Consider the following 23,049-nt stretch of genomic DNA (forward strand, 5'->3'; position numbering starts at 1 on the left):
CGAAAAAAGTCATAAAGAAGTCATAGTATAATATGTAAAAAAGTCATAGTATAAAAAAAAAGTCATAAATATGTCGGAGTCATAGTATAGTATGTCGAAAAAAGTATATAATATGTCGAAAAAAATCATAAAAATATATGTCATAAAGAAAAAAAATCATAAAGAAGTCATATATGTCGAAAAAAAAGTCATAAAGAAGTCATAGTATAGTATGTCGAAAAAAGTCAGTATAATATGTCGAAAAAAAATCATAAAAAAGTCATAGTATAGTATGTCGAAAAAAGTCATAGTATAATATGTATGAAAAAAAATCATAAAAAATAGTATAGTATGTCATAAAAAAGTCATAGTATAGTATGTCGAAAAAAAATCATAAAAAAGTCATAGTATAGTATGTCGAAAAAAATAAAGAAGTCATAGTATAGTATGTCGAAAAAAGTCAGTATAATATGTCGAAAAAAATCATAAAGAAGTCATAGTATAGTATGTCGAAAAAAGTCAGTATAATATGTCATAAAAAAAGTCATAGTATAATATGTCGAAAAAAAATCATAAAAAAGTCATAGTATAGTATGTCGAAAAAAGTCATAGTATAATATGTCGAAAAAAATCATAAAAAAGTCATAGTATAGTATGTCGAAAAAAGTCATAAAGAAGTCATAGTAAGTCATAGTATAATATAAAAAAAAATCATAAAAAAGTCATAGTATAGTATGTCGAAAAAGTCATAAAATATGTCGTCATAAAAAAGTCATAGTATAGTATGTCGAAAAAAATCATAAATAGTATAGTATGTCGAAAAAAGTCATAAAGAAGTCATAGTATAGTATGTCGAAAAAAGTCATAGTATAATATGTCGAAAAAAATCATAAAAAAGTCATAGTATAGTATGTCGAAAAAAGTCATAAAGAAGTCATAGTATATGTCGAAAAAAGTCATAGTATAATATGTCGAAAAAAATCATAAAAAAGTCATAGTATAGTATGTCGAAAAAAGTCATAAAGAAGTCATAGTATAATATGTCGAAAAAAGTCATAGTATAATATGTCGAAAAAAGTCATAAAGAAGTCATAGTATATGTATATAATATGTCGAAAAAAATCATAAAAAAGTCATAATAATAAAAAAAATCATAAAAAAGTCATAGTATAGTATGTCGATCATAGTATAGTATGTCGAAAAAAAGTCATAAAGAAGTCATAGTATAGTATGTCGAAAAAAAGTCATAAAAAAGTCATAGTATAGTATGTCGAAAAAAGTCAAAAAAGTCATAAAAAAGTATAGTATAGTATGTCGAAAAAAGTATGTCATAGTATAAAAAAAAAAATCATAAAAAAGTCATAGTATAGTATGTCGAAAAAGTCATAAAGTCATAGTATAATATGTCGAAAAAAGTCATAAAGAAGTCATAGTATAGTATGTCGAAAAAAGTCAGTATAATATGTCGAAAAAAAATCATAAAAAAGTCATAGTATAGTATGTCGAAAAAAGTCAGTATAATATGTCAAAAAAAAAGTCATAAAGAAGTCATAGTATAGTATGTCGAAAAAAGTCATAAAGAAGTCATAGTATAGTATGTCGAAAAAAGTCAGTATAATATGTCGAAAAAAAATCATAAAAAAGTCATAGTATAGTATGTCGAAAAAAGTCATAAAGAAGTCATAGTATAGCATGTTGAAAAAAGTCATAGTATAATATATCCTACAAAAGTCAGTACAGTATGTCATAAAAGTAAAAAAGCAGAGTATATTAATGCAAATGTCGTTCAGAAAAAAAAAATTCCCACCGTGAACCCGAGGTGCTCAGTACAATAATTCAACCAAAGAGGAAGGGGGAAAGGACAATTCAGATCAGAGACGTTAAATCCAACAGAATTGCCCAAAAAACCCACAAGAAGGAAATCACAAAGCATGACCCAATCCATGAAACTACATCTGAATGCCTTTATGTCATGCTTATTCAGAAACTCAAAACCCACATTCGCTGCCATCCATCTCTACTTTTTGTTCAGTCAAACAGGTGAGTACTGGGGAATTAAAGAGGGGACACACATCATGTGAGCTCAGGTGAGAGGGTCTTATCCGGGACCACCAGATGAGAGGCTGTTGTCCCGGATGGTCGTATTTACCTGCTCCTGATCTAGGCAATAATTTTGTCTTGGGGGACACCGGTTGTTATGCCTGGGAGAGTTTGGTTCACTTGGCTGCGTGAAAGAAACACATGGAGGCGGACATGCTGAGATCAGGAAGAGCCCACAGGTGGGCAAAGAATGACCTTTCTACTACTACAGAGAACAGTTAAAAAGGGCAAAGGGCACTGGGATCTTTAGCAGAGCACTGAGTTCATGATAACTTGTTAAAAATATTCCTAAACCAATTTAAGAAAATACATTTTGAAACAATAAATATAGGGGGAAAAGGGAGTCGACAGGACATTTCGTGAGTTTCTATTAACATCAAAGAAGGAAAAGTAATTGGGAAATAAATGCTCATTACATGATATCAATGATCTACCATAAATTATCAAAAACATTTTACTGGGATTTTAAAAAACAGAATCCTAAAATAATGCAGGGCAGCTTTTTTTTTTTAATTTAAATTTTTTAAATGGGAAGGTCAACGTCTGCTAGCCATCTGCATGTTCAGCCTCTACCTGTATGCAGCGCCGTTGAGCTCCGGGTGGACGCCTGGTTGATCCATAACTGCCCATGGTGCCGTGGTGACAAAGAACTCCTTGTTGACGCAGTTTCTTAGGCTGTCAGGGATACGGCCTGTCATAAGAACCAAACACACACACACACACACACACACACACACACACACACACACACACACACACACACACACACACACACACACACACATACGCACACACACATACGCACACAGTTTAAAGCAGTGAAGCAGACTGGCATAAATCCCACACTCTAACAGGCCATAACTTCTTACAGGTGATGAGTGACCAGACGGCAGGAAAAGTGTTAGAGTTCAGACTGACAAACATATCAGGCTTGGATACACACATGCAAATTAAGATCATTTAACAATCTGGATGTTTTCTTGGAGGCCGGCCCCCCTGGGCTCTGCTCTGCTCTGTGTCAGGAAGCTAATGATGACATCTATTAAGAGGTCCAGATTATATAAATGCTACCCAGGGCCTATTGAAGTGGAAATGTGACATCTGGGAAAGAAAGACGTGCAACAGGTCACATAGTAGGCTGAAGCTGAAGATGTGGAGGGTAGGAAAAGGATTTAATATTGTGTTTGTCAGTTATTAGAGCCCTGACAAGAACAGATTTTAGTTTTGTTTATGTGACGGCGTACCGGTGATGGCTCTTCGGATCTCGGTGGCGGCTGCCTCCCTCATCTCCAGAGAGGCCTGCTCACTGTACCAGGCTGTGTGTGGTGTGCAGATCAGGTTGGGAGCGTCTTTCAGAGGGCCCTGAGCAAAACTGTAACACACAGAGGGTAAGAAAAATGATGAAAAGGACAAATGATAACAAAATATTAAGTAAACGACACAGGAGCAAGGGCAAACACAGCTGTGTTGTTGTTATCTTTGTGAATTATGATGAATAAAATAGGAGATGTACTTTTTCTCTCCGATGACCAAAATAAATCTCCATTAAATGTGTTTCTCTTGTTGTTACTTTATTTAAATGTTTGACCTTCACTGTGCAGAGTTTGACACTTGAAGTCTGTTTTCTCATTCATATGCTTTTTTTGTGCTGAAACGCACTTTATAGCAAAGAAACAGGAATCTTGTGTCCTGGCAGTTAAATTAATCAAATTAACCATATTTGCATGTTTGTAGACTCTTTTTTTTTTTTTTTATGTGGCAGAATGGGTTGATGTAACCAATTTATTTGTAACTTATTGAAGTTTCAGTGGAAAAAAACACATCTGGCACATATTATTATTCAAAGCGTTTGTATTTTTTATGTCTTATGACATGTCTGGAGGGGACCGTTAAGTTTTGAATGCTCTCATGATGGTAAACTTGTCATAAAAACATCATGTGAGGAATGGCAAGAGGCAAAGAGAGTGCTTTTGTCAAATAAATGACAGCAGTTTAGCACAGTTGTTAAGCACATTTTACGGCCGACAGCTGAACAGTGACACTGGATATTCTGGAGATGTAGATACTATCTGTCCATTGAGCTCCGTGGAAGTTGGTGCATTAAAATATTGCCGTGGACATTTCTTAGATTTTTTGCTTTGTGTGAAAGTATCAAATATGTTTTTATTCTATTGAGGCAATCAGAAAGCCCATTTATTTGCATAACTTGTTTCAAAACCTGAAAAGTTTGTATACAATTTGCATGACAATTATCTGGAAACATGGCTAATGGGAGTAAATGTCAGCTCTTGGTATTCACACATGCCAAAATCTTCCTCTTCCTTTTCCAAAACGACTTTTCCTTCATCTCTGTCCTCTCATGTGGCACTGAAAGACAGCTCCGCTCCAACTCCCCCTCCTCTTCCTCTATTCCTGTAACACCTAGCCTGGTTGTGTGTGTGTGTGTGTGTGTGTGTGTGTGTGTGTGTGTGTGTGTGTGTGTGTGTGTGTGTGTGTGTGTGTGTGTGTGTGTGTGTGCGTGTGTGCGTGCGTAACGCCTGAGTGGCGCCTGAGTGGCGCCCTGAATCAGTTTAGTGTCGTGTGGGATGGAGGCCCAAAAGTTATGAAACACTCCCCTGTTGACATATTGGGTCAGCGGAGCATGAGTTCCAGCTTCATCGGGCTGTGTTTCAGTCTTCACGGGCAGCCAGTCAGCTGAGCATCCGGCCAGAAACAAGCAGCCTCCAAACTCCCCTAACTGTCCCTGATGCGTGAACAACAATCAACACCGGTCACCCCCTGAGATGGGGAACATGGTTCTTAGAAAGGTGGGAAAACTGGGAGGTGTATCAAGCTGTTTGCCCTCTGGTGGGAGCAGGAGTGGAAATGGAGATTGTGGCTTAAAGCTGCAGTACAGTGACAAGACAGCAGCCAAAGAGGGACAAGGGGAAGATTTGGCTATAAAGGTTAAAAATAGCCTGTGATAAATGACTAAACGTTTACAGGAAGATATTCAGCACGACTTTTTAGCCTGTTATTTGATTCATTTTCAAAACGAATACTGATTATGATCTACAGTAATCTTCGTAAAATCAGATTTTAACAGATGTTAAACTAAACTGAATTGTCTCATCTGGAAACCTGTCCTGATAAAGGACGTCTAAAGAGCGCCATGGACTTACATTAAGAAAGAGACGTCTGTACCTCAGCAGACTATTTATAGTTTTTTAAGTAAATCAACTTGCCAGTTTTAACACTTATTTAAATCATTAGGTTCTGAAAGCACTAGTAGCCGAATCAAGAGTGTTTTCCTTCCTCAGTTCATGTGAATGAGACTAAGATCGAGGCTGGACCTTTGGAGGCGGGGTTAAAGGAAAAGCTAGTGACCATGGATGCGGAAAATCTCCAGAAGATCCGGGTTATTTTATCTAAAATCATAATGCACCACTAAGCAACTTTCATAAGAATGAACAGGGTGCTGCTTCCAACCCTTTATCCTGTTCTCTTTTCTCTGCGTTGCTCCTTTCCACACTCAACCATCCACCTTCAGCTGTATTTTCTTTCCTCTAATGGGAATAAAGGGAACTCTCTCCATCAAGAGTATGAGGTGTCTTTAACTTGTCATATGTCTACCCCTGTTTCTGTCTGACATTCTTTCTCTTCAGCTGTTTCAGGTTCTCTGTCTCTTTGACTCTGTGTAATTTGTTGCTTTCTTTCTCTTCCTACACACCCATCTATTTCCTTGTCTGAAGCCGTCTCTCTAAGTGAAGCTTTTCATCCGTCTGCCTCTGAGAGGGATTTGTGTGTGTGTGTGTGTGTGTGTGTGTGTGTGTGTGTGTGTGTGTGTGTGTGTGTGTGTGTGTGTGTGTGTGTGTGTGTGTGTGTGTGTGTGTGTGTGTGTGTGTGTGTGTGTGTACACTTACGTAAAGGGCTCCGTCTCATGAACGTCCAAGGCGGCACCACGTATCCTGCCCTCCTTTAACGCCTGGGCCAGGGCCTTCTCGTCCACCAGGCCTCCCCGTGCGGTGTTGACCATGAACGCACCCTGACGCATCTGTGGTGCACAAGACACACAAACACACACACACACAATGATATAAACAAGGAACTGGGATTAACTCCTCGCAGTTGTATTGTTTACATCCATGTCTGTCAAAAATGTCATCACTTCATCATTTTAGAGACATTATTAGAGTATGAAATGTTGAGTTATGACCACAGTGACCTTGATCTTTAACCACCAAATTTGAATAAATTCATCTTTCAGTCCAAGTGGATGTTTGTGCCAGATGTAATGAAAATCCCTCCAGGCATTTTTGAGATATTGGGTTCATGTGAATAGGACAGACGTGAGGTCACAGTGACCTTGACCTAAACTCTAATCAGTTCATCTTTGAGCTCAAGTGGAAGTTTGTAGCAAAGTTAAAGTAATTCCTTTCAAGGTCTTCTCAGATTTTACAATCACGAGACTGAGAAGGTTGGCCAGATGGACAGATGTACGTATGGAGAACCCAAAAATATCTCCTGTCACATAAAATATATATAGCCTGGCTATCACCGGTTCAGAGACATAAAAACAGAGAAACAACCAGTTACTCACAGACAGATGACCTGATGTGGGTGCTTATGTGCGTCTGTCACCCCGACAGCCGAATTAATCTGTTTGATCTAAAGCAGCGTATATAAATCTGGATTGGATGACTGCATTTGAAGGGCCTTGAAACATATTACGCAGTACAGAAATTGAGAAGAAAAAATAATCTGAGAGGCCTTTGTTGGGCCTGACACCTGAGAGATCTAGGAGCTGGGAAAAATACTGTCAGATGTGGGATAAAGAACATCTTTATCCCAAACCAAGAGATGAAATGAAGGATGATGGGTGAGCTGAAAGATGAGGCGGCGCCGGAAAAAAAAACACACAACAAAAAGTATAAGAAAAAAAATCAAATGAAAGAAGAAAGTAATCCCTTAATCTTGACAAAAACTGAAATCCAGGGGCATGAAAAGCCTTTACGCTGGCAGGCAGTCTTTTATTAGGCCTTGGTGGCTTTGACACACACACACACACACACACACACACACACACACACACACACACACACACACACACACACACACACACACACACACACACACACACACACACACACACACACACACACACACACACACACACACACACACACACACTTGCTGCTGAGAGCGACTGCCAAGATTTTTTTTTTTTTTTTTTTTTTTTGTGAGGAAAGAGAGGAAAGTGTTCTTTCATTGCAGCACTTAAGAGGCAGCTGAGAATATTAAGCTTTGAAAAAGACATTGAGTTAACTAGGTTAAGCTATTACCCTACACCCACTTATGTTTGTCTCCTCACATTCACACACACACAAAGATGGCAGAGAAGAAGGGCGCAGGATGGGCAAGACAAAGAGGAATCAGTGAGTGGCAACATGGGGAGACGTCGACAAGAAGGGAGAGATGCGTTCTCCAGCCTGTGCAGTTCCCCGGCTTCCCTGCAGGTGTCGCCCCAGGCGGCGCCTCGCGGTGCAGCTATTGACTCAGAGAACAGCGCTCTCCCCTTTGCAGAGCTCTCAGCACCCCTGCCGCGCAGCCTAGTCGATATATTTGCTGTAGCCGTGGGCTGGCGCTAATTGCATTTGACAGAGCAAAGGAATGAATTTGTGTCCAGCTTTGGTGGAGCTTAAGATAAAGAGCAGGGAACGTGCAGGCAAGAAGGCTGCTGTCATTTCCTCTCTCTTTTTCTTCTTTTTCCTCGCCCCTCTCTTTCTACCCACTATAATGCTCTTTAGGACAGCCTCCAGGCTGACAGAGTAATAATACACCAGGAGCTCTGCTTGTCTACCTTGCTAGATAGCACCGCATTAAGCCCAGGTCACATCAAAGCTGTTCAACGGGGGGTTCGGCTCTGTCGGGATGACACTGTCTGCATGCGTATTCGCGCCTTTTTTTGCTAGCGTACCTGTTTGATGGTGAAGTCGTTGATGAGGTGGTGGTTGTGTTCGTTCAGGTTGCAGTGCAGGGAGACGCAGTCGCTCTGGTAGAGCAGGTCCTGCAGGGTGTAGACGCGCTGGACGCCCAGCGAGCGCTCCAGGCCGTCCTGCAGGTAAGGGTCGTAGAAGATGACGTTGAAGCCGAAAACCTTGGCCCGCACCGCCACCGCCTGGCCCGAACGACCTGAGGACACACGGAGAAGTGGAGGAGGTTTATTTACGGGCAGTCAAACGCAGGAGCAGAGAGGCAATTATATTACATTGACATTTCAGCTATGTAGTTGATGTTAGTATCTAGAGCAAGGACTCTCAACCTCGTTGGACCAGCAACTCTTAATTACTATTAAGATAACAACTCTGACACATTTACTTTATTATGTGCTTTGTTCATGGTATTTGTGAACATATATACATGGACACAAAAGATATTCAGTCTGTTCTTGTCAAATCTTTGTGGATCCTGGATGTCCTGGACCAGTCTTTAAGAATCACTGATCCAGTGGAGTGACTGCAAAAAGCAGAATCTACTACGTAGGAAGTAAAGGGCTGTAAACGCATCATAATTATTACTATTACATGCATTAAACATCATTCCTATGAAAAGAGTTATACATTATTTAAGACACCATAAAATAGACATTAAATCTAACCAATAAAGCTTTCCATTTTTTTTTTTTTATGTCTACAAGAGATTTGTTGTTATAAGATAGAAAATGGTTAATGATTGATAAGTGGTGGAGTCATGATGGAGAAATCATTTCTCAAAAAGAGGACAGAGTGAGGTAAGTGGTTTCCAGTGGAGACAGTGAATCAGTGAATCAGTAGCGTATAGGTCTCTCCCTCTGTCTCTCAGAGCCATTTGTTGTGTAGGCTCAGGCTGTGAGTCTCTGCTCTGCTGCTTGAGATGCCGGTCTCCCATTCTGCAGCAGCTGCTGCTGGTGAAAAGGATCGATAAGGTCCTTTACACTCTTAAAGTCCTCTCTTTGTGATGGAGTATTATGTCCTGCTCTTAGGCTGTCTATTTTTATTTTCCTCTTTCAATCTCAGCCCAAAATATACGGCTGCATAAAGACTCCTTATAATACTTAAACAATCACTCAGACCATTCTGTTCCAGTATGGTGATAGGATTACAATCAACTTTTTTTAATTACTGTATAAATCAACCTTTCCAAAAGTGCTTGATCTTTTATGGTCGATGCGCTTTTCCTCAACCAGCCCTGTGTAATTCTGCTGCTGTTAATTGAATCCCCATATATCTAAGGATATGTTTTCACAAGCATGAACGTGTTGCATTCAGCTGCTGGTTGTAAGTGCAGACAGCAGCAGCAGCAGCAGGGGCATGAGTTTTACTGTTTGAAACAGACCAGGTCATCTTGTGGCTGCAGTACAATTTGATTTGATAAGGCTGCTGCTGCTGCTGGTGGTGCTGCTGGTGGTGGTGGTGGTGGAGGGGGATGGTTATCGGAATTGGCATCTCTGCTTCTTCTACAACCATTTTCTGCCTGTGTGGTCGATGGGCATTTGGCGTTAAGTGGTGGATTTAAAAGGGAAACAGCATCACTTTGATTTTTAGGGATTTACAATAAAGTCTAGTGTTTAAAGTTGTTTACCGAATCCGCAAATATCTCAAATTCACAATTCTGTTCTGAAGCACTAGAAACTAATGCTATAAGTGTTTTTGTGTGGATTTTTTCGATGATACCGCAGAGTCAAAAACAGTTTGTGTCCTTTTTTTTTTTTTTTGTATTTCTGAGCCTCCGTCTCCCTACCTTCCCACACCGATCAATGCCACCAAAAGAGAGAATACACTGCCAGAGGGTCTGCTACACGACTTACGGTGGCAGACTTTTGCTGTGTGTTGCTCATTTATCCACAGTCAAAGTCAAAGGCCGCAACGCAAAGATTTGTGGAATAAACTCTGTCCCAGCCGGTGGCAATGGGGCGGTGATTGGTCAAGGACAACTTAAAGGAAAGAATGCTGCTTTTGTAAAACAGCACATTCAGAGGTAACGTGAGTAGCTATTGATCTGGGTCTTGTGTTGTCGCCGTGGATTTCCCCTGGACAGAATATGTCACTGAAGTTCCTAACTAGGCTTCTACTAGAGCTTAGCCGTATGGTTGAAATCATTAACATTAAATTAATCAAAACATTTCCCATTAGCAAAATATGTCATTATAATGACAAATGCAAAAATATCATATCAGATTCTTTATAGTTTAAAAAAACTTATTTTGTTTTTATTTATTCAATCAGTCATTCAAACAATAGAAATTTGTAGAACGATAACATGATCAGGTCAAATCAACTAAATCCACGACTCTTCCCTCAGTGTCATTGTCACTGCTCATGTGACTTTTCAGGAAGTTTAAGTTCCTGCATTACTACTTTTTTCTTTGTCTTCTGATCTCACATCTGTGACTGAAACTGTGTGCCATTAAGGCTGATGAGCAGGCTTTTCATTTAATTCTTATGGATGAACCTTATTAGTAAATATTTTCAGTAATAATGACTAATATACGTTTTGCAGTATTGTATTTACCTAGTGTACAACTTGTACAATATAAGATCAAAGCTAAATTAGGCAAGAAAATCCAATTGATTACCTGGTTTTACTCATAATGTATACAATTAATACTCATTCCAGCTTACAGATAATGGCATTCAACATACTTATTTATGAGAGATAATCTCATTGATAGCATAAAAGTAATCTAGGGAATGATAGCAAAATCAATATCATTACAAATGAATTAATTCTGCAGCAGCCCAACATCTATTTTAAAAGTGTAAATGCCTAAAATACTGGCGTGTCTGGAACATGAAGTACTCCTGATCCTTTTGCCACCCCAGAGCCAGAGGTTTTTTTTTTTTTTTTCATCCTGTTTGCAGCCTGCAGAGTTGTGCAGCTGGCTGAATGTGCAGAGTCCTACAAACAAACACCAGGAGGCCTTCGCTCTCCCCCAACCTCCCGCTGACAATGGACATTGTTTTGGAGACGGCTTGAGCCAGAAAGACCTGGAGAGGAGGCTGGAGGTGGGAGGATTCAGTGAGAAAGAGATAGATTGGGGGTGGGGGTGGGACAGACATTCTCCCTGCCAGGCCCTGCTGTTTGGGCACAGTAAGACTAGGAGGCATTCTGGGACCTGTAGGAGGATGTGGCACATACACCCCCCCCCCACCATCATCCTCCCACAGGGGGAGGGTGTATGTGGACACAGAGATAAGGTGGCACTCTGGAAAGGCTTTTGAGAACACAAAAGCATCCACAGCCCACTAATGTTGAGACAGAGAAGAACGATGCACAAACACACACACATAATCGGCATTAACACAGGTTCAGAGAGGAGAAAACACACCGCAACGAACACACACAGGCAGAAGCCGGTCTACCATGAGGGGCCTGATTATGGCAGGGCAAGGTGTCGAGGGGCCGCAGTGACAGAGGGGAAGAGTAGGAAAACAGAAGAAGAGAGAATAATGGAGATATAATGGTGAGCATTAGAGCGGTGGGATGAGAGTACAGTGTGGCAGAGAAAAGGAAGCCAGCCCGGAGGGAGGCGAAACAAGACAACCTTGAGATAATAATGGGACGGACAGAAGCAGAAAAATAACCTTATCAGGGCAGGAAAACAGACGGCAAGCTGAGCGCTGAGCGGATATGAAAACACAGAACGGGGGCAAAGGAAGGAGAGTGAAAAAACAGATAAAAGATGAAAGGTAAAAAAAGTAACTATACTACTAACCGAAGCCGATGAGGCCAAGGGTTTCGCCACGGATGCGGGCGGCGCCGGATGCCACCTCGCGGATCTGCTCCACGCTCTGGACCCGCGTGCCCTCCCGGAGAGCCTGGTAGAGCCAGGTGTTTCGCCGGTAGAGGTTGAGGATGTGGCACAGGGTGGAGTCTGCCGTCTCCTCCACAGCTGCCGAGGGAATGTTACACACAGCGATACCTAAAGAAAAGAACAACAAATACACAAGAAGCAGAACAGTGGAAAATTAATTAAGCTGGGTTCTAAAAAAAATAAATAAATGCAGGACTGTAATCAATATTATGATTCTAATAGCAGTATTATTCCAATAGATATGAGTAAATTTAGGCCAGTAAGAAATTAAAAAATATGGTAATTTGATACATTTCATTTATTGTCCGGATTTACTACCAATATGCATCACCATATGGCAAACTTGTGCAAAAATATATATGCTGTAAAATAATTTCCTTGATGTTCAATGTAATAAACTGTGTTGCACTGGAACTAAGGCTAAAGAGGCAACAGTTGGAACACATACTGTTTAAAACAAAAACTATAAATAACTTTTATTATTATTATTTTTAAAAAAAATGTATTTCCTAGAATGAGTAACTTGGGCAACAGAATTTTTTGTAATACAATAATATATGATATGAAACAAACAAAACAATCACACTTATTCAAGATGTGATTATGAGTCATTGAAAAGCCCTACTCTATCTAACATTATGTGCACATGCTGAATGAAGCAAGTTTTACACACTTTCTTTTAGATATCCTCTAGTAGAATGCTCATAATATTTCTACCTTCCGAGTATTAAAACTGCTGACCTTCTGGTATTACCTCGCCTATCCTCCAACAACACAAAGATTTCCATTATTGCCACTTAAGCACTTCTGCCTGCCCTCGCTCTCCTCTAATGTCCTCATCCCACTCTGTATCTCAGAGTAACAGCACAGCCGTCTCTGGACAGCGAAAAAAAAAAAAAAAAAAAAAAAAAAGCCAGAGCCTGCTCAATCAATGGCCCCCTTTTTCTTCTCCCTGGAACAGCCGCCATATCAGCGCCGCCTTCTCCAGGCACGATAGCTTTTGACTCCTGCGTTTGCGAGGCAGAGCGCCTTCGGTGAGTGGGTGGCAGTTAGACACAGTATCTCACATTGGCAGGAAAATGGCAGCTTTGTCAACTGTAAGGGCTGTTTGAGCCACAAGCCTGCTGATATAAGCCTGGGTGGTGGTTCAGAGAGAAGACTGTAACTCTCCTCTCTCTTCCCTGTTCTGTCTCTTTGAACAGTCCGGCTCACAGTGGGACGTCCACCATTGATCTCACTCTTTAATTCAGCCTTTATATACAGTTCTGTACAGTAAAAAAATAAAAAAAGAAGCGAGGAAACAGTAAACATGCTGTCCTGAAGCAAACGCGATATCAGCTGTGCGATCTTGTTTTTGAACTCTACCGCGCACCCTTTTTTTTGCCAATCACTGCCATTTCTCGACATCGCACATTGCAGTGGCGTGATGAAAACAACACCCCTCAAGATTCACCTAAATTTGATTACTGCCGCCCGAGGTGTCATATGTAATTAAGGAACAAACAGGCAGTAAGCAGAGACTAATCCACAAAACTCCTCATGTAGAAATCCCAACAATATGGGACACAAACATGGAACAGAAATAATAGTGTGATTATATGACTTGCATAACATCCCCACTCTTTATTCTGGTATACATACTACAGCACTAAACACTATGCAGTACTGGACTAGATACTGGTTATGTTTTAGCAGTGATTGCATAAAGTTCGTACCCAGCTCTCCAGCAGCCTTGATGTCGATGTTGTCGTATCCGCTGCCGATGCGTATGATGATGCGTAGGGCCTTGAACTTTTCCAGGTCCTCTCTGGTGAGGGTGATAGTGTGGTACATCATGGCTCCCACTGCTTCGTTGAGCACCTGTAAAAACACATTCACAGTTGTTGTTTTTTCAATGATAGTATTGTAGTTATTAATGTGCCTTTCTTTTTGTGCATTCATACATGTGGCCAACGCGTACAACATGGCTATTAGTCCATTTGGGTTCATAAGAACTCATGACGATCACAAGATCACATTCCATTCAGAGGAGCCATGATAATCACGTCTGCCATGACTCCGGACACTTAAGAAGACGTTTAACATTTCACAGTGAGGGGGATCTACAGACGTCCCATGGTCCCAGGCAGTTATGACACACTGTCCTTTTACAGACCTGCGCCGAAGTGGAACAAGTCATTATATTGTCTCTAAGGGGGCTTCGGTTCCGCATGGTCATCAGAATTACACTCAGACCCTGAGGGTGTTTATGGACAAAGGATCCAGGCAATTGTCTGGACAGAGAGGTCAAGGCAGCTGCTGATTTCAGGATAATCCCTGAGAGATGATAGCATGTGAGAGGCGAAATAAATGACTGCACTCAGTTGACCATTTGACCCATTTATATCTGCCGATAATATGTTTTACAAAGATATAGTACTGCTGTATCTTCTTTTCAGATATTAGTATTATTTTATTTTGGCTTATTCGGATACAAGTTTTCGTTAAATCAGCGAGGGGGACTGTGATATATTGTTGGCTACAGATCATAAAACCCTCCGACAAACTTGTTTGACTTGACTTGTGTTACAACTTAAAGCTGGCCACGAGAAAATAGAAAGTGTTTTTCTCCAAGCCAAATGTGTAATCACAACACTCCACCAAAAAAATAAAATGATTCTCTTTTAAACTGAACTTGTATCTGTTTTGGCAGAAATGGACTTGGACTGCTTCATTTTTTTGATTAATTTTTTTACATGTCACAGGAGATTACATCACTTGTTTCTCACCACATAACCCTGACCACATTTGATTCACATCAAGTTTTCAAGATCTCAAAACAACCGTCCTAATTGGTGTAGAAAATCACTGTTCGCTTCAGGAATAAAAAAAATAAAAGTCTCAATCAGTCCCAATCTCCGGAGGGTGTCACTGTGTAGTGCTGCTCCTCTGCTACTTGACAAGGACAAGGTGACCTGACCTGTGATTCATTCTGATGTGGATCTAAAATATTCCCCTCAGTATCAGCCACAGCCGCATTCAGCGCCTAAATAACAGCTCTGCGTTCACCTCCAGTCCATTTGCATTAGCTTTCATGTGATTAGCAGATTAGCTCTGAATTTCCATACTGCTGTTATTAGAGCGGTGTCCCGGACAGGCCTTAGAGATACTAGTTCAAGGTTGAAACACATAAGCATGCAAACAGTCTCTCTCTTCTCTCCGTAGTGTTGTTTTGGAGCTGGAGAGGGGAGTCTGTTTAGGGGAAAATCCACTCTGGATGTAGTTAACTTTAATGGAAACTCTGACCCAATCCATAACCCTGCTTCTCCACTGTAACCAACGCCTGATTGCTTTTAACTGCTATCATTTCTGAGGATGCCGGCGTTTTTCTGACACGGCAGCGAGTCACCCTCCATTTGGCCTGGGTGAGCATGAGAGACCTGCACTGTACAGTTTGTCTGTGTTTGACTCTGGTGTTTACTGAGCAGGCAGTTTATGGCTATGAAGTCATCCCACTGGTGAGTAGTGGGGATGTAATTGGGATGAAAAAAGGTTGTAACTATGAGAACAGATTTTCTCCACCTGGCAGGAAAGATGTACCATTTAAAATGTTGCTTTTTAGCTTTTGGCACTTTTTTTACCCGGTGACATAACAGCATTAAAAAAACAGATCAAAACCACTAAAGAACAACATTGATATATATATATTTAGATTTTTTGATGGTTAACTTCATAGCGGTTGAGAAGACTTGTGGGACGGTGGCAAAACCAACTGGCAGACCAACTGCTTCAATCAAAAAACTAAGGGATCTATATTTGCAAATATGGATCATCAATGATTGGCATTAGCAATGGTGGCAAAAAATCATGTTATGATATATATATATATATATATATATATATATGTTATATATGTATATATATATGTATGACAGGCAGGCTGTTTCCCTCTGTGACAATCAAGGAATACAAAGATTCTTTGACATTGTATAGACCAAATAAATGATCAATAGATTACTAACCTACGTACCAAGTCATTAGTTGCAGCCATAATCTTAACACCTCAATTGGATGAACAGTCAGGCAGCGTACAATGTGGCCAATGTTGACTCTATGCCATGTGGGCTATCATCCAGCTTTTACAAGCCACATGTGACTGTGAGACACGACAACTGTGAGAATGTTGGACGTCGGAGCGCAGGTGCTGCGTGCAGGATTTGATCGCACTCAAGTGGTATTGTAACCCGATCTTGATCAGTATTGGGCTGTGTGTTTCATCATGCCCAAATCACATGAGAAATAAGGGATTACTGGGTAGAGGACCTGACAAAAACATCAAGCCCCTTTCTTATTTCACCCTTGACAAGTCTGTCCCATGAGTTTCTGTATTTTCTGGTGAGGATGGAGGAGAGTGTGGCAGCTGGTGTCTGGCCTGAAAACATCATACTGAAACTCCCTGAATTATCAGAGCTGCATATCTGCATCCGTGCCGCAGTAAGAAGAGATTGGACATTTTCAATCTACACCACCCCCTCTGGGTATCTAGACTGCAAGTTATTACTGTGAACTGCTGAATATGCTGGCGAGGTGAACATTACAATCATGTTTTTCCTGATAAGGCAGTGTTAAAACAAACAAAAAGCTACCCGCTCCCCGCCTTCTCCCCACCGCCCAAGGTCTTTGATTGAATTGATCTCTATGCAAATATTTCGTTTTTTAATATGTACCATTTTCATAAAAACAGCGAGAGGGAAAGATGTAGGGACTCTCACTCTTGTCTGCAGATGGAGAGATAGCGGTGCGGCGATACCCATCTCCGTGGCCATATATTGTTTTGCAGCCACTGCGCTGCATAAAAAGCAATAAAGAGCCTCTACAAGCCAATGTAATTACACTGCATCCCCGCCGTACAAGACTCTCTATTAGAACAATGGCACTGATATAGGCATCGCGCTGGGTACCAAAAAGTGACATCAAATCATAATGAAGCCACTAAATTCTAACTGGCATGTGCGTACGGAGCCAATATAAGGCACTTCACATATCAGAGCTGTGATAGGAAAAGAAAGAGGCATGCATGAGAGAGTGACAGGCTCCATCTATCCATCAACCTTCTGCTGTTCCGACGTGGAGCAGTGTGAAAGTAAAAGAGCAGTGTATGTTTTCTAACCTTCTCATGTATCTCCTGCGTGGACTGAGCGTCGCAGAAGGCGACAGTCGCCAAGTCTTTCAGGATGGGCATCTCCACGGTGCAGTCGCGCCCGTCCAGCAGCGCCACCAAGGGGCGCGGATGCATTGGCCCGTTCATGATTTGGGGCCGAATACCTGGAGACAGATGGAGAAGAGAAAGGAAGATTATTTCAGGTACGAGATAATAAAGAAATGGTCCCTAGGATATCAGCTGTTTGAGCAAAATGACACTACTGATGTTCGGCCAAATATCATTTTTCATTGTATTGGGGTGGTTATACCAAAACAATATGCATGGCTAGACATGATTCAATATGTTCTTGTTTTATAACTTCTGTGAACGCACCTTTTAGCTTATTTCATTCTTTTCGATACATGATATAGATAAGTTGTGACAGATAACCATTAAGGGTATTAAAAAAGTTACTACCAATAAAAATAAACAAATACATAATTAGAAACCTCAAAGGACAAGCACAGACAAGTTCTACCGGAAGAAACGCCCCCCCCTGCAAGGGCAAATTATTCGACTAAATTCAGCAAGTGATACTCTCCTGCCAGCTGAAGTAAACTGTTTTCATCACCGTTTTCTTGAAAAATAAAACACTCATGTGATTAGAACCTCCTGAGTGTGTGTTTGTGTGCACACGTGCTGATTAGGATACAGCAGGAAGCAGTGCTTCTCCAAACTACCAAGCGTTGCTCAATAAATCAATGCGCCTACTCAGGACTGGATTAGACCGCAGCCTCACTTACAGGAATCCTCTCGCTCTCATGGCTCCCAACCAGATCAGACACATAGAAACCTGTTTACATGTTCTCTAACACACACATACACACACTCATATCATACCAACCGGAAGATATTCCCTAGTGTGTACATCTGACAACTGCACACTAACACACACACACACACACACACACACACTTCTTATTTCTCAGTTCAAGGCAGAGGATACTACATTTGCCTCGTTGTGAGTGGAACCAGTAGCTGTGTAATAGAAAAAAATAAAGAAAAAAAGAGAAGATTTGCTATCTGCACCTTTAGAATGAGCTTCACCGCGGCCCTGCCTCAAAAGATCCATGTATCATTGAAACGGAGAGCGTTAAGAGAAAGACGCTACAAGCCTGAAACAAACCCACCAGCCAGCTCACATCTGCACTTCAGCACTCTTGACAAAGTGCGCGTCGCAATTCTTGTCTCCGCTCGACTCGCTCTCCTTCCCACTCGCCACTTTTTTCCTCTCACTTCAAAGTGAAGAGAGGGAGCCCGGAAGAGCCGAGCTCCCCAGCGGGCCGACCTTCTCATGGGTCCCCGCTGAAGAAGAAGACGTGTCGGTCTGAGAAGACAGACAATTACGAAACCCTGCCTCATACAATGTTAACAAGAGAGGAGCATCAATATTCATGCTGCTTCTGAGCGGCGTGCAGCTCAGAGGCAACCCAGTGGATGGATGGACCCGAGAAGGAGAAACTGTTCCCCGCTGAGTACTAGCGCTCTAACACTGCACGGGTCGTGACCTCCGCTCTCGGTCGTATGTCCAAGCTGACACAACCGGTCACTTGGAAAGACACCAAAACCAGCAAGATCCCCTCTGGGGTGTTTCATTCTGAGCTATTTCATGACATCACTTTTCTTATCTTGTGTTTTGCTGCTCTCCTCTAGTTTTCCGCTACGATCAGCATGGGGGTTAAATGTGACCTCACTCTGGTGCATGTGTGAGTGCGAGCGCAGGTGTGTGCATCTGTGTGCTCTTTAAGTTGTCCCGAGAAGATTACGATGACGTCGGACTCCGGGGGCGAGATAAGGAGACGGGTGGAGGAAGGGAAAGTAGAGGAGAGGTGGAGGATGGCTCATTAGGGACATGCTCTGCAGGATTAGCGCAGCAGAGGAGGCTGATTAGGGCAGATAGAGGTGAGATTAGGGGGAGATTTTAAGATTGAGAAAGTTGTGTGTGGCCGTCGAACGAACGGGCCGAGACCCACAGCGGGAAAACAAAGAGGTGGGAGGGGGAGGGAAGGAGAAAATGCAAGACGGAGAAGAGAGAAATTAAAAAATGTTAAAACAATAAAGAGCAGTCCAGCGTCGCAGCCTCTCAGGGGGAGGATGGGAGCGGTGGTGTCGTCTCCTCATGCCTTACGCCCATATCGTCATGGCGATGACTTAACAGGCTCTGGCTGCCAGTTTTTAATGCACTTTATTTTTGGCACCGATGGCATCTACGTCAAGAGTCGAGGTCGGAGGCTCAACCACCCGTGAACCCCGCACACTCTCGGTGCAAAAAGGGGCAGAGATGGGGTTTTTTTTTCCTCCTCCTCCTCCTCCTCCTCCTCCTCCTCCCTCCTCCTCCTCCCTCCTCCTCCTCCTCCTCCTCCTCCTCCTCCTCCTCCTCCTCCCTCCTCCTTTGACAGACAGCCGCCTCCCCCCTCCTCCTCCTCCTCCTCCTCCTCCTCCTCCTCCTCCTCCTCCGCCGACCACCATCACCGCCCTCCATGCCTACTTATCACACTCGCTGTTCAAGAAGGGTCGACACGACGGCGGGGAAGGTGAGGCGTGGCGACTCGGCTGTCTGTGCCACATCTGCATCTGACAGGACGTTGAATATTAATGGAGGCGGCCGGACGGCGAAGACTGAGTCCGTTACATCAAAACTGAGATGAGGGGTGCGGCAGGACGCGCCTGACCACATCTCATGAGATTGTGTGACACATGCATGCGCGCGCTGAAGTCGATTGAAAGAAAATGAAAAAACTACAATTCTGATAATTGATTGTTTCTCAAAAATGCAAAATCACTCCATCTTCTCAAATATGAGGAATAACTTTTATTTGTTGTATGATTGTACATTTAAAAATCTCTGGGTTTTGATAAAAAAAATAAAAATGGAAGACAACATTTTCATCAGTTTTTTTCCCCCCACTATTTTCTGACATTCTATTGACTTAACAATAAATCCATTCATTGTTAAAGTAATACACCTATTGATCAATGCTGAAACAATCTTTAGATCCATCACCACCATATACGTCAGCTTGATTTGTGGATTTGCAGAATATGACACCATGTAGAGCTGACAGTCAGTTATGCACAAGAGTTCTTATGATGACTCATGTGATAACAAATAACTCCACATCGAGCATACACAGACCAACACGAGCATTCATATGAAACGCTAAAAAAATATTCACCTCCCTTTGACCTCTATTTTGGTCTCCACCAGTCTCTCACCAGCTAGTTGCTAACCATGACTGCCCTTAAGTTCTGGGCAGGTGACCTATGGTGGGTTTATCAGAGTTTGTTCATAAATGTGCAGTAGAACCAGAACAATAAGATGAAAGAGGCTAAGAACTAGGAGTGCAGAGTTGACAGATTTCAGCACTTATCACACAGTTATTTGATTCAAAGCGATATAAAAAAAAAATATTGATTAAAGCATTGCAGGTTTTGCGGCATGCAAGCCTGTCCTTGACTCACAGAAAAACACCGAGATCACCTGGAACCTTTTGCCTGCTTCGTGTGAGTGACTACTACTGACTGGCTTATGTTACTTATACTGGTTTATATAGATTACAGACAGCCGTGGGTGTGCAGGTGAGACAAGCTGTGGGTGAGGCAGAAAGGGGAAGAGGAGCGGCTGGCAGACTGACATCGAACCCTGAGGCGGAAGTTAGACAGGCTGAACTCCATGAATCATCCACAGGGTTTCTCTCAGCCTCTCTGACCTTTCAGTCTCTTACTCTTTCAATCTCCCTCCTCAGCGACTCTTCCATCGTTACATTTCATCAGATCGTCTGCAGCCCTGTATTTTCCCACATCTCTCCCTGTACTGTAGCATCATCTGACAGCTCCTCCCGTCTGTCGATGTCTAGCTCTGTATGTGTTCGCCCACCATGTATCCGCATCGCCGTCCTTTATCTCTATTTTCACGTAAATGTTTTTTCCCACCTCTGCCTCTCGTTCCTCAGCTGTAATCACTGACTCCTTCTTTCTCTGTCATGCTTTCACCTCAACTGTCATTCCTTCTCCTCCTTTTCCATCGGTTCCCTTCCATCCCACCCTCTCTCCCGCTCTGTCTTTCTAGGAGCCGGAGTGTGTATTTGTGTGTGTATTTGCGTGTCCTGACTGTGTGACAGATTGATTCTCACTCTGCTGAATTTGATCGAGAGGAGATGATGTATTCGGGCAAGAGAGGCAGGGAGGTGACAGGCGAAACTCCCCCTGTGGTAAACTGACAGCATGTACATCAAACCAGTCTTAACCAGAACCACTGGGGTTGTTAGCTGCACAATACACCTCTTTCAGAACCTTTTCTCTCTATGTTGATGCTTAAAACTTGTATATAATCATCTAGAATATCATTTAATATGTTTAGATGAGTTACATTTAGTTAAAAAAAATCTAATTATAAAATAAAACTGAATTAAATTTTGCATGTTCACCTGACTTAAAAGTATATTGGGAGGGATATTCTTTTAGCCTTTCAGTCATCTCACCCCCACAAAAGTCTCTACATTTAGTTTCAATTTGGGCTCAATTTGGTTGAAAAGTGACTGTTTTGGCTACAGTTTTTTTTCTAGACATGAAGATCGCATGGAAATATTCTTTCAAAGGCAATAACAACAACTTATATATGTCAATGTGATGCATTCAGCACATCAAATGTCAACCCAATGTGCATATTGAGGGCATGGAGCTGGGGAGTGTTGGGGGTCACGTGAGAACCGCAGGAGGCAGAGTGCTCTTAATTTCACTCCTCCATTAATTAATCCCCCTCATTTCCTTTCCTCTGTGTTCTCGCTTCCTCTGCTTGTTGCTAAACTGTTGCCAGGCTGCAAATGTGTGTGTGTGTGTGTGTGTGTGTGTGTGTGTGTGTGTGTGTGTGTGTGTGTGTGTGTGTGTGTGTGTGTGTGTGTGTGTGTGTGTGTGTGTGTGTGTGTGTGTGTAATGATTTGGGACCAGTACATATTCACTGAGAGAGGCAGCTGTTGTCGCGGGTTTACCTGCCAAAGGAATAAATGCATGTAACACACACACAGACACAGACACCACACACACACACACACACACACACACACACACACACACACACTGCTTATATACTGTCAGATCTGGGGCTGCAACAAATTTCCTTCAATAACGAATAATCTATAATATAATTTAATTGCATGCATTATAAAAACATGCTTATTTATTCTGACCATTTATCCAAAAGTGTTCAACTAACATCCACATCCCCACTCACTGTATCTTTCTGTACATTTTGATATTCTTTTTTATCTCCTAATGACGAGTAATAACAATCCTGCCTTCTCAACTTCTCAATAGATTTACATTAGAAACATGTGATAAGCATGAACATGAATCATACTTTTGTGATAGCTGTGTGTACTGGTAACATGATGATATCTAAAGAAGTCCTCTCTACTTTCTAAGAATACTTTCTAAAGATTTATGATGTGGGTTTCAAGATGCTTTCAAATACTTGATATTACATTACTGAAACATTTTCTCAAATCTCTGTAATAGGAGCTGGTGAGCTCAGTCAGCAGTATAAAAGCTACATTTTCTCAATTAGATCACAAAACACTCATCAAAAATGAGAACTGGGTCACGATGAAAATAATTTTGGAAATCTAGGTCTCCATTGAAAAAAGGCTTGATGTAGATTACTAACTAATATTTATACAATTGGACCTTTTCACTTTTTTTGTTGTTGCTCAATCTCTCTCTTTTTAATTCTAATCATTCCTGTAGACAAATACTTTCGGAACCCGAGACCGGCCCGGGCAGGAGGCTGCGGTTCCCGAGCCAGCAACACTTAGTCAGAATCTGGCAGCAGGACGCAGCAGAGCGGCGCAACGGGAGATGAGGCCAGAGTTTCCATTATGTGGGGAAGGGAGCTAGGAGTTTCTTCCTACCACTGGCCTCTCTGCTGCTGCTGCTGCTGCTGCTGGTGTTATGTTGCCTC

The 23,049-nt window shown here is 41.8% G+C and overlaps 1 protein-coding gene across 6 annotated transcripts in view; it reads right to left on the reverse strand.

Moving 5' to 3' along the window:
• LOC129091133 (C-terminal-binding protein 2) overlaps positions 1-23,049 on the reverse strand; it is a 97,689-nt gene that overhangs the window by 4,190 nt on the left and 70,450 nt on the right. For all 6 annotated transcript variants that reach the window (XM_054598627.1, XM_054598623.1, XM_054598626.1 and 3 more), the window contains 7 exons: positions 17,061-17,215; positions 13,627-13,771; positions 11,813-12,019; positions 8,036-8,250; positions 5,982-6,112; positions 3,324-3,451; positions 2,653-2,770 (listed from right to left, as the gene is read on the reverse strand). In XM_054598627.1, the coding sequence (XP_054454602.1) occupies positions 2,653-2,770; positions 3,324-3,451; positions 5,982-6,112; positions 8,036-8,250; positions 11,813-12,019; positions 13,627-13,771; positions 17,061-17,215 (1,099 nt within the window). The remainder of the gene's footprint in view (positions 1-2,652; positions 2,771-3,323; positions 3,452-5,981; positions 6,113-8,035; positions 8,251-11,812; positions 12,020-13,626; positions 13,772-17,060; positions 17,216-23,049) is intronic.

Source organism: Anoplopoma fimbria, chromosome 5 (genome assembly GCF_027596085.1).
Source record: "Anoplopoma fimbria isolate UVic2021 breed Golden Eagle Sablefish chromosome 5, Afim_UVic_2022, whole genome shotgun sequence".
NCBI lineage: Eukaryota > Metazoa > Chordata > Actinopteri > Perciformes > Anoplopomatidae > Anoplopoma > Anoplopoma fimbria.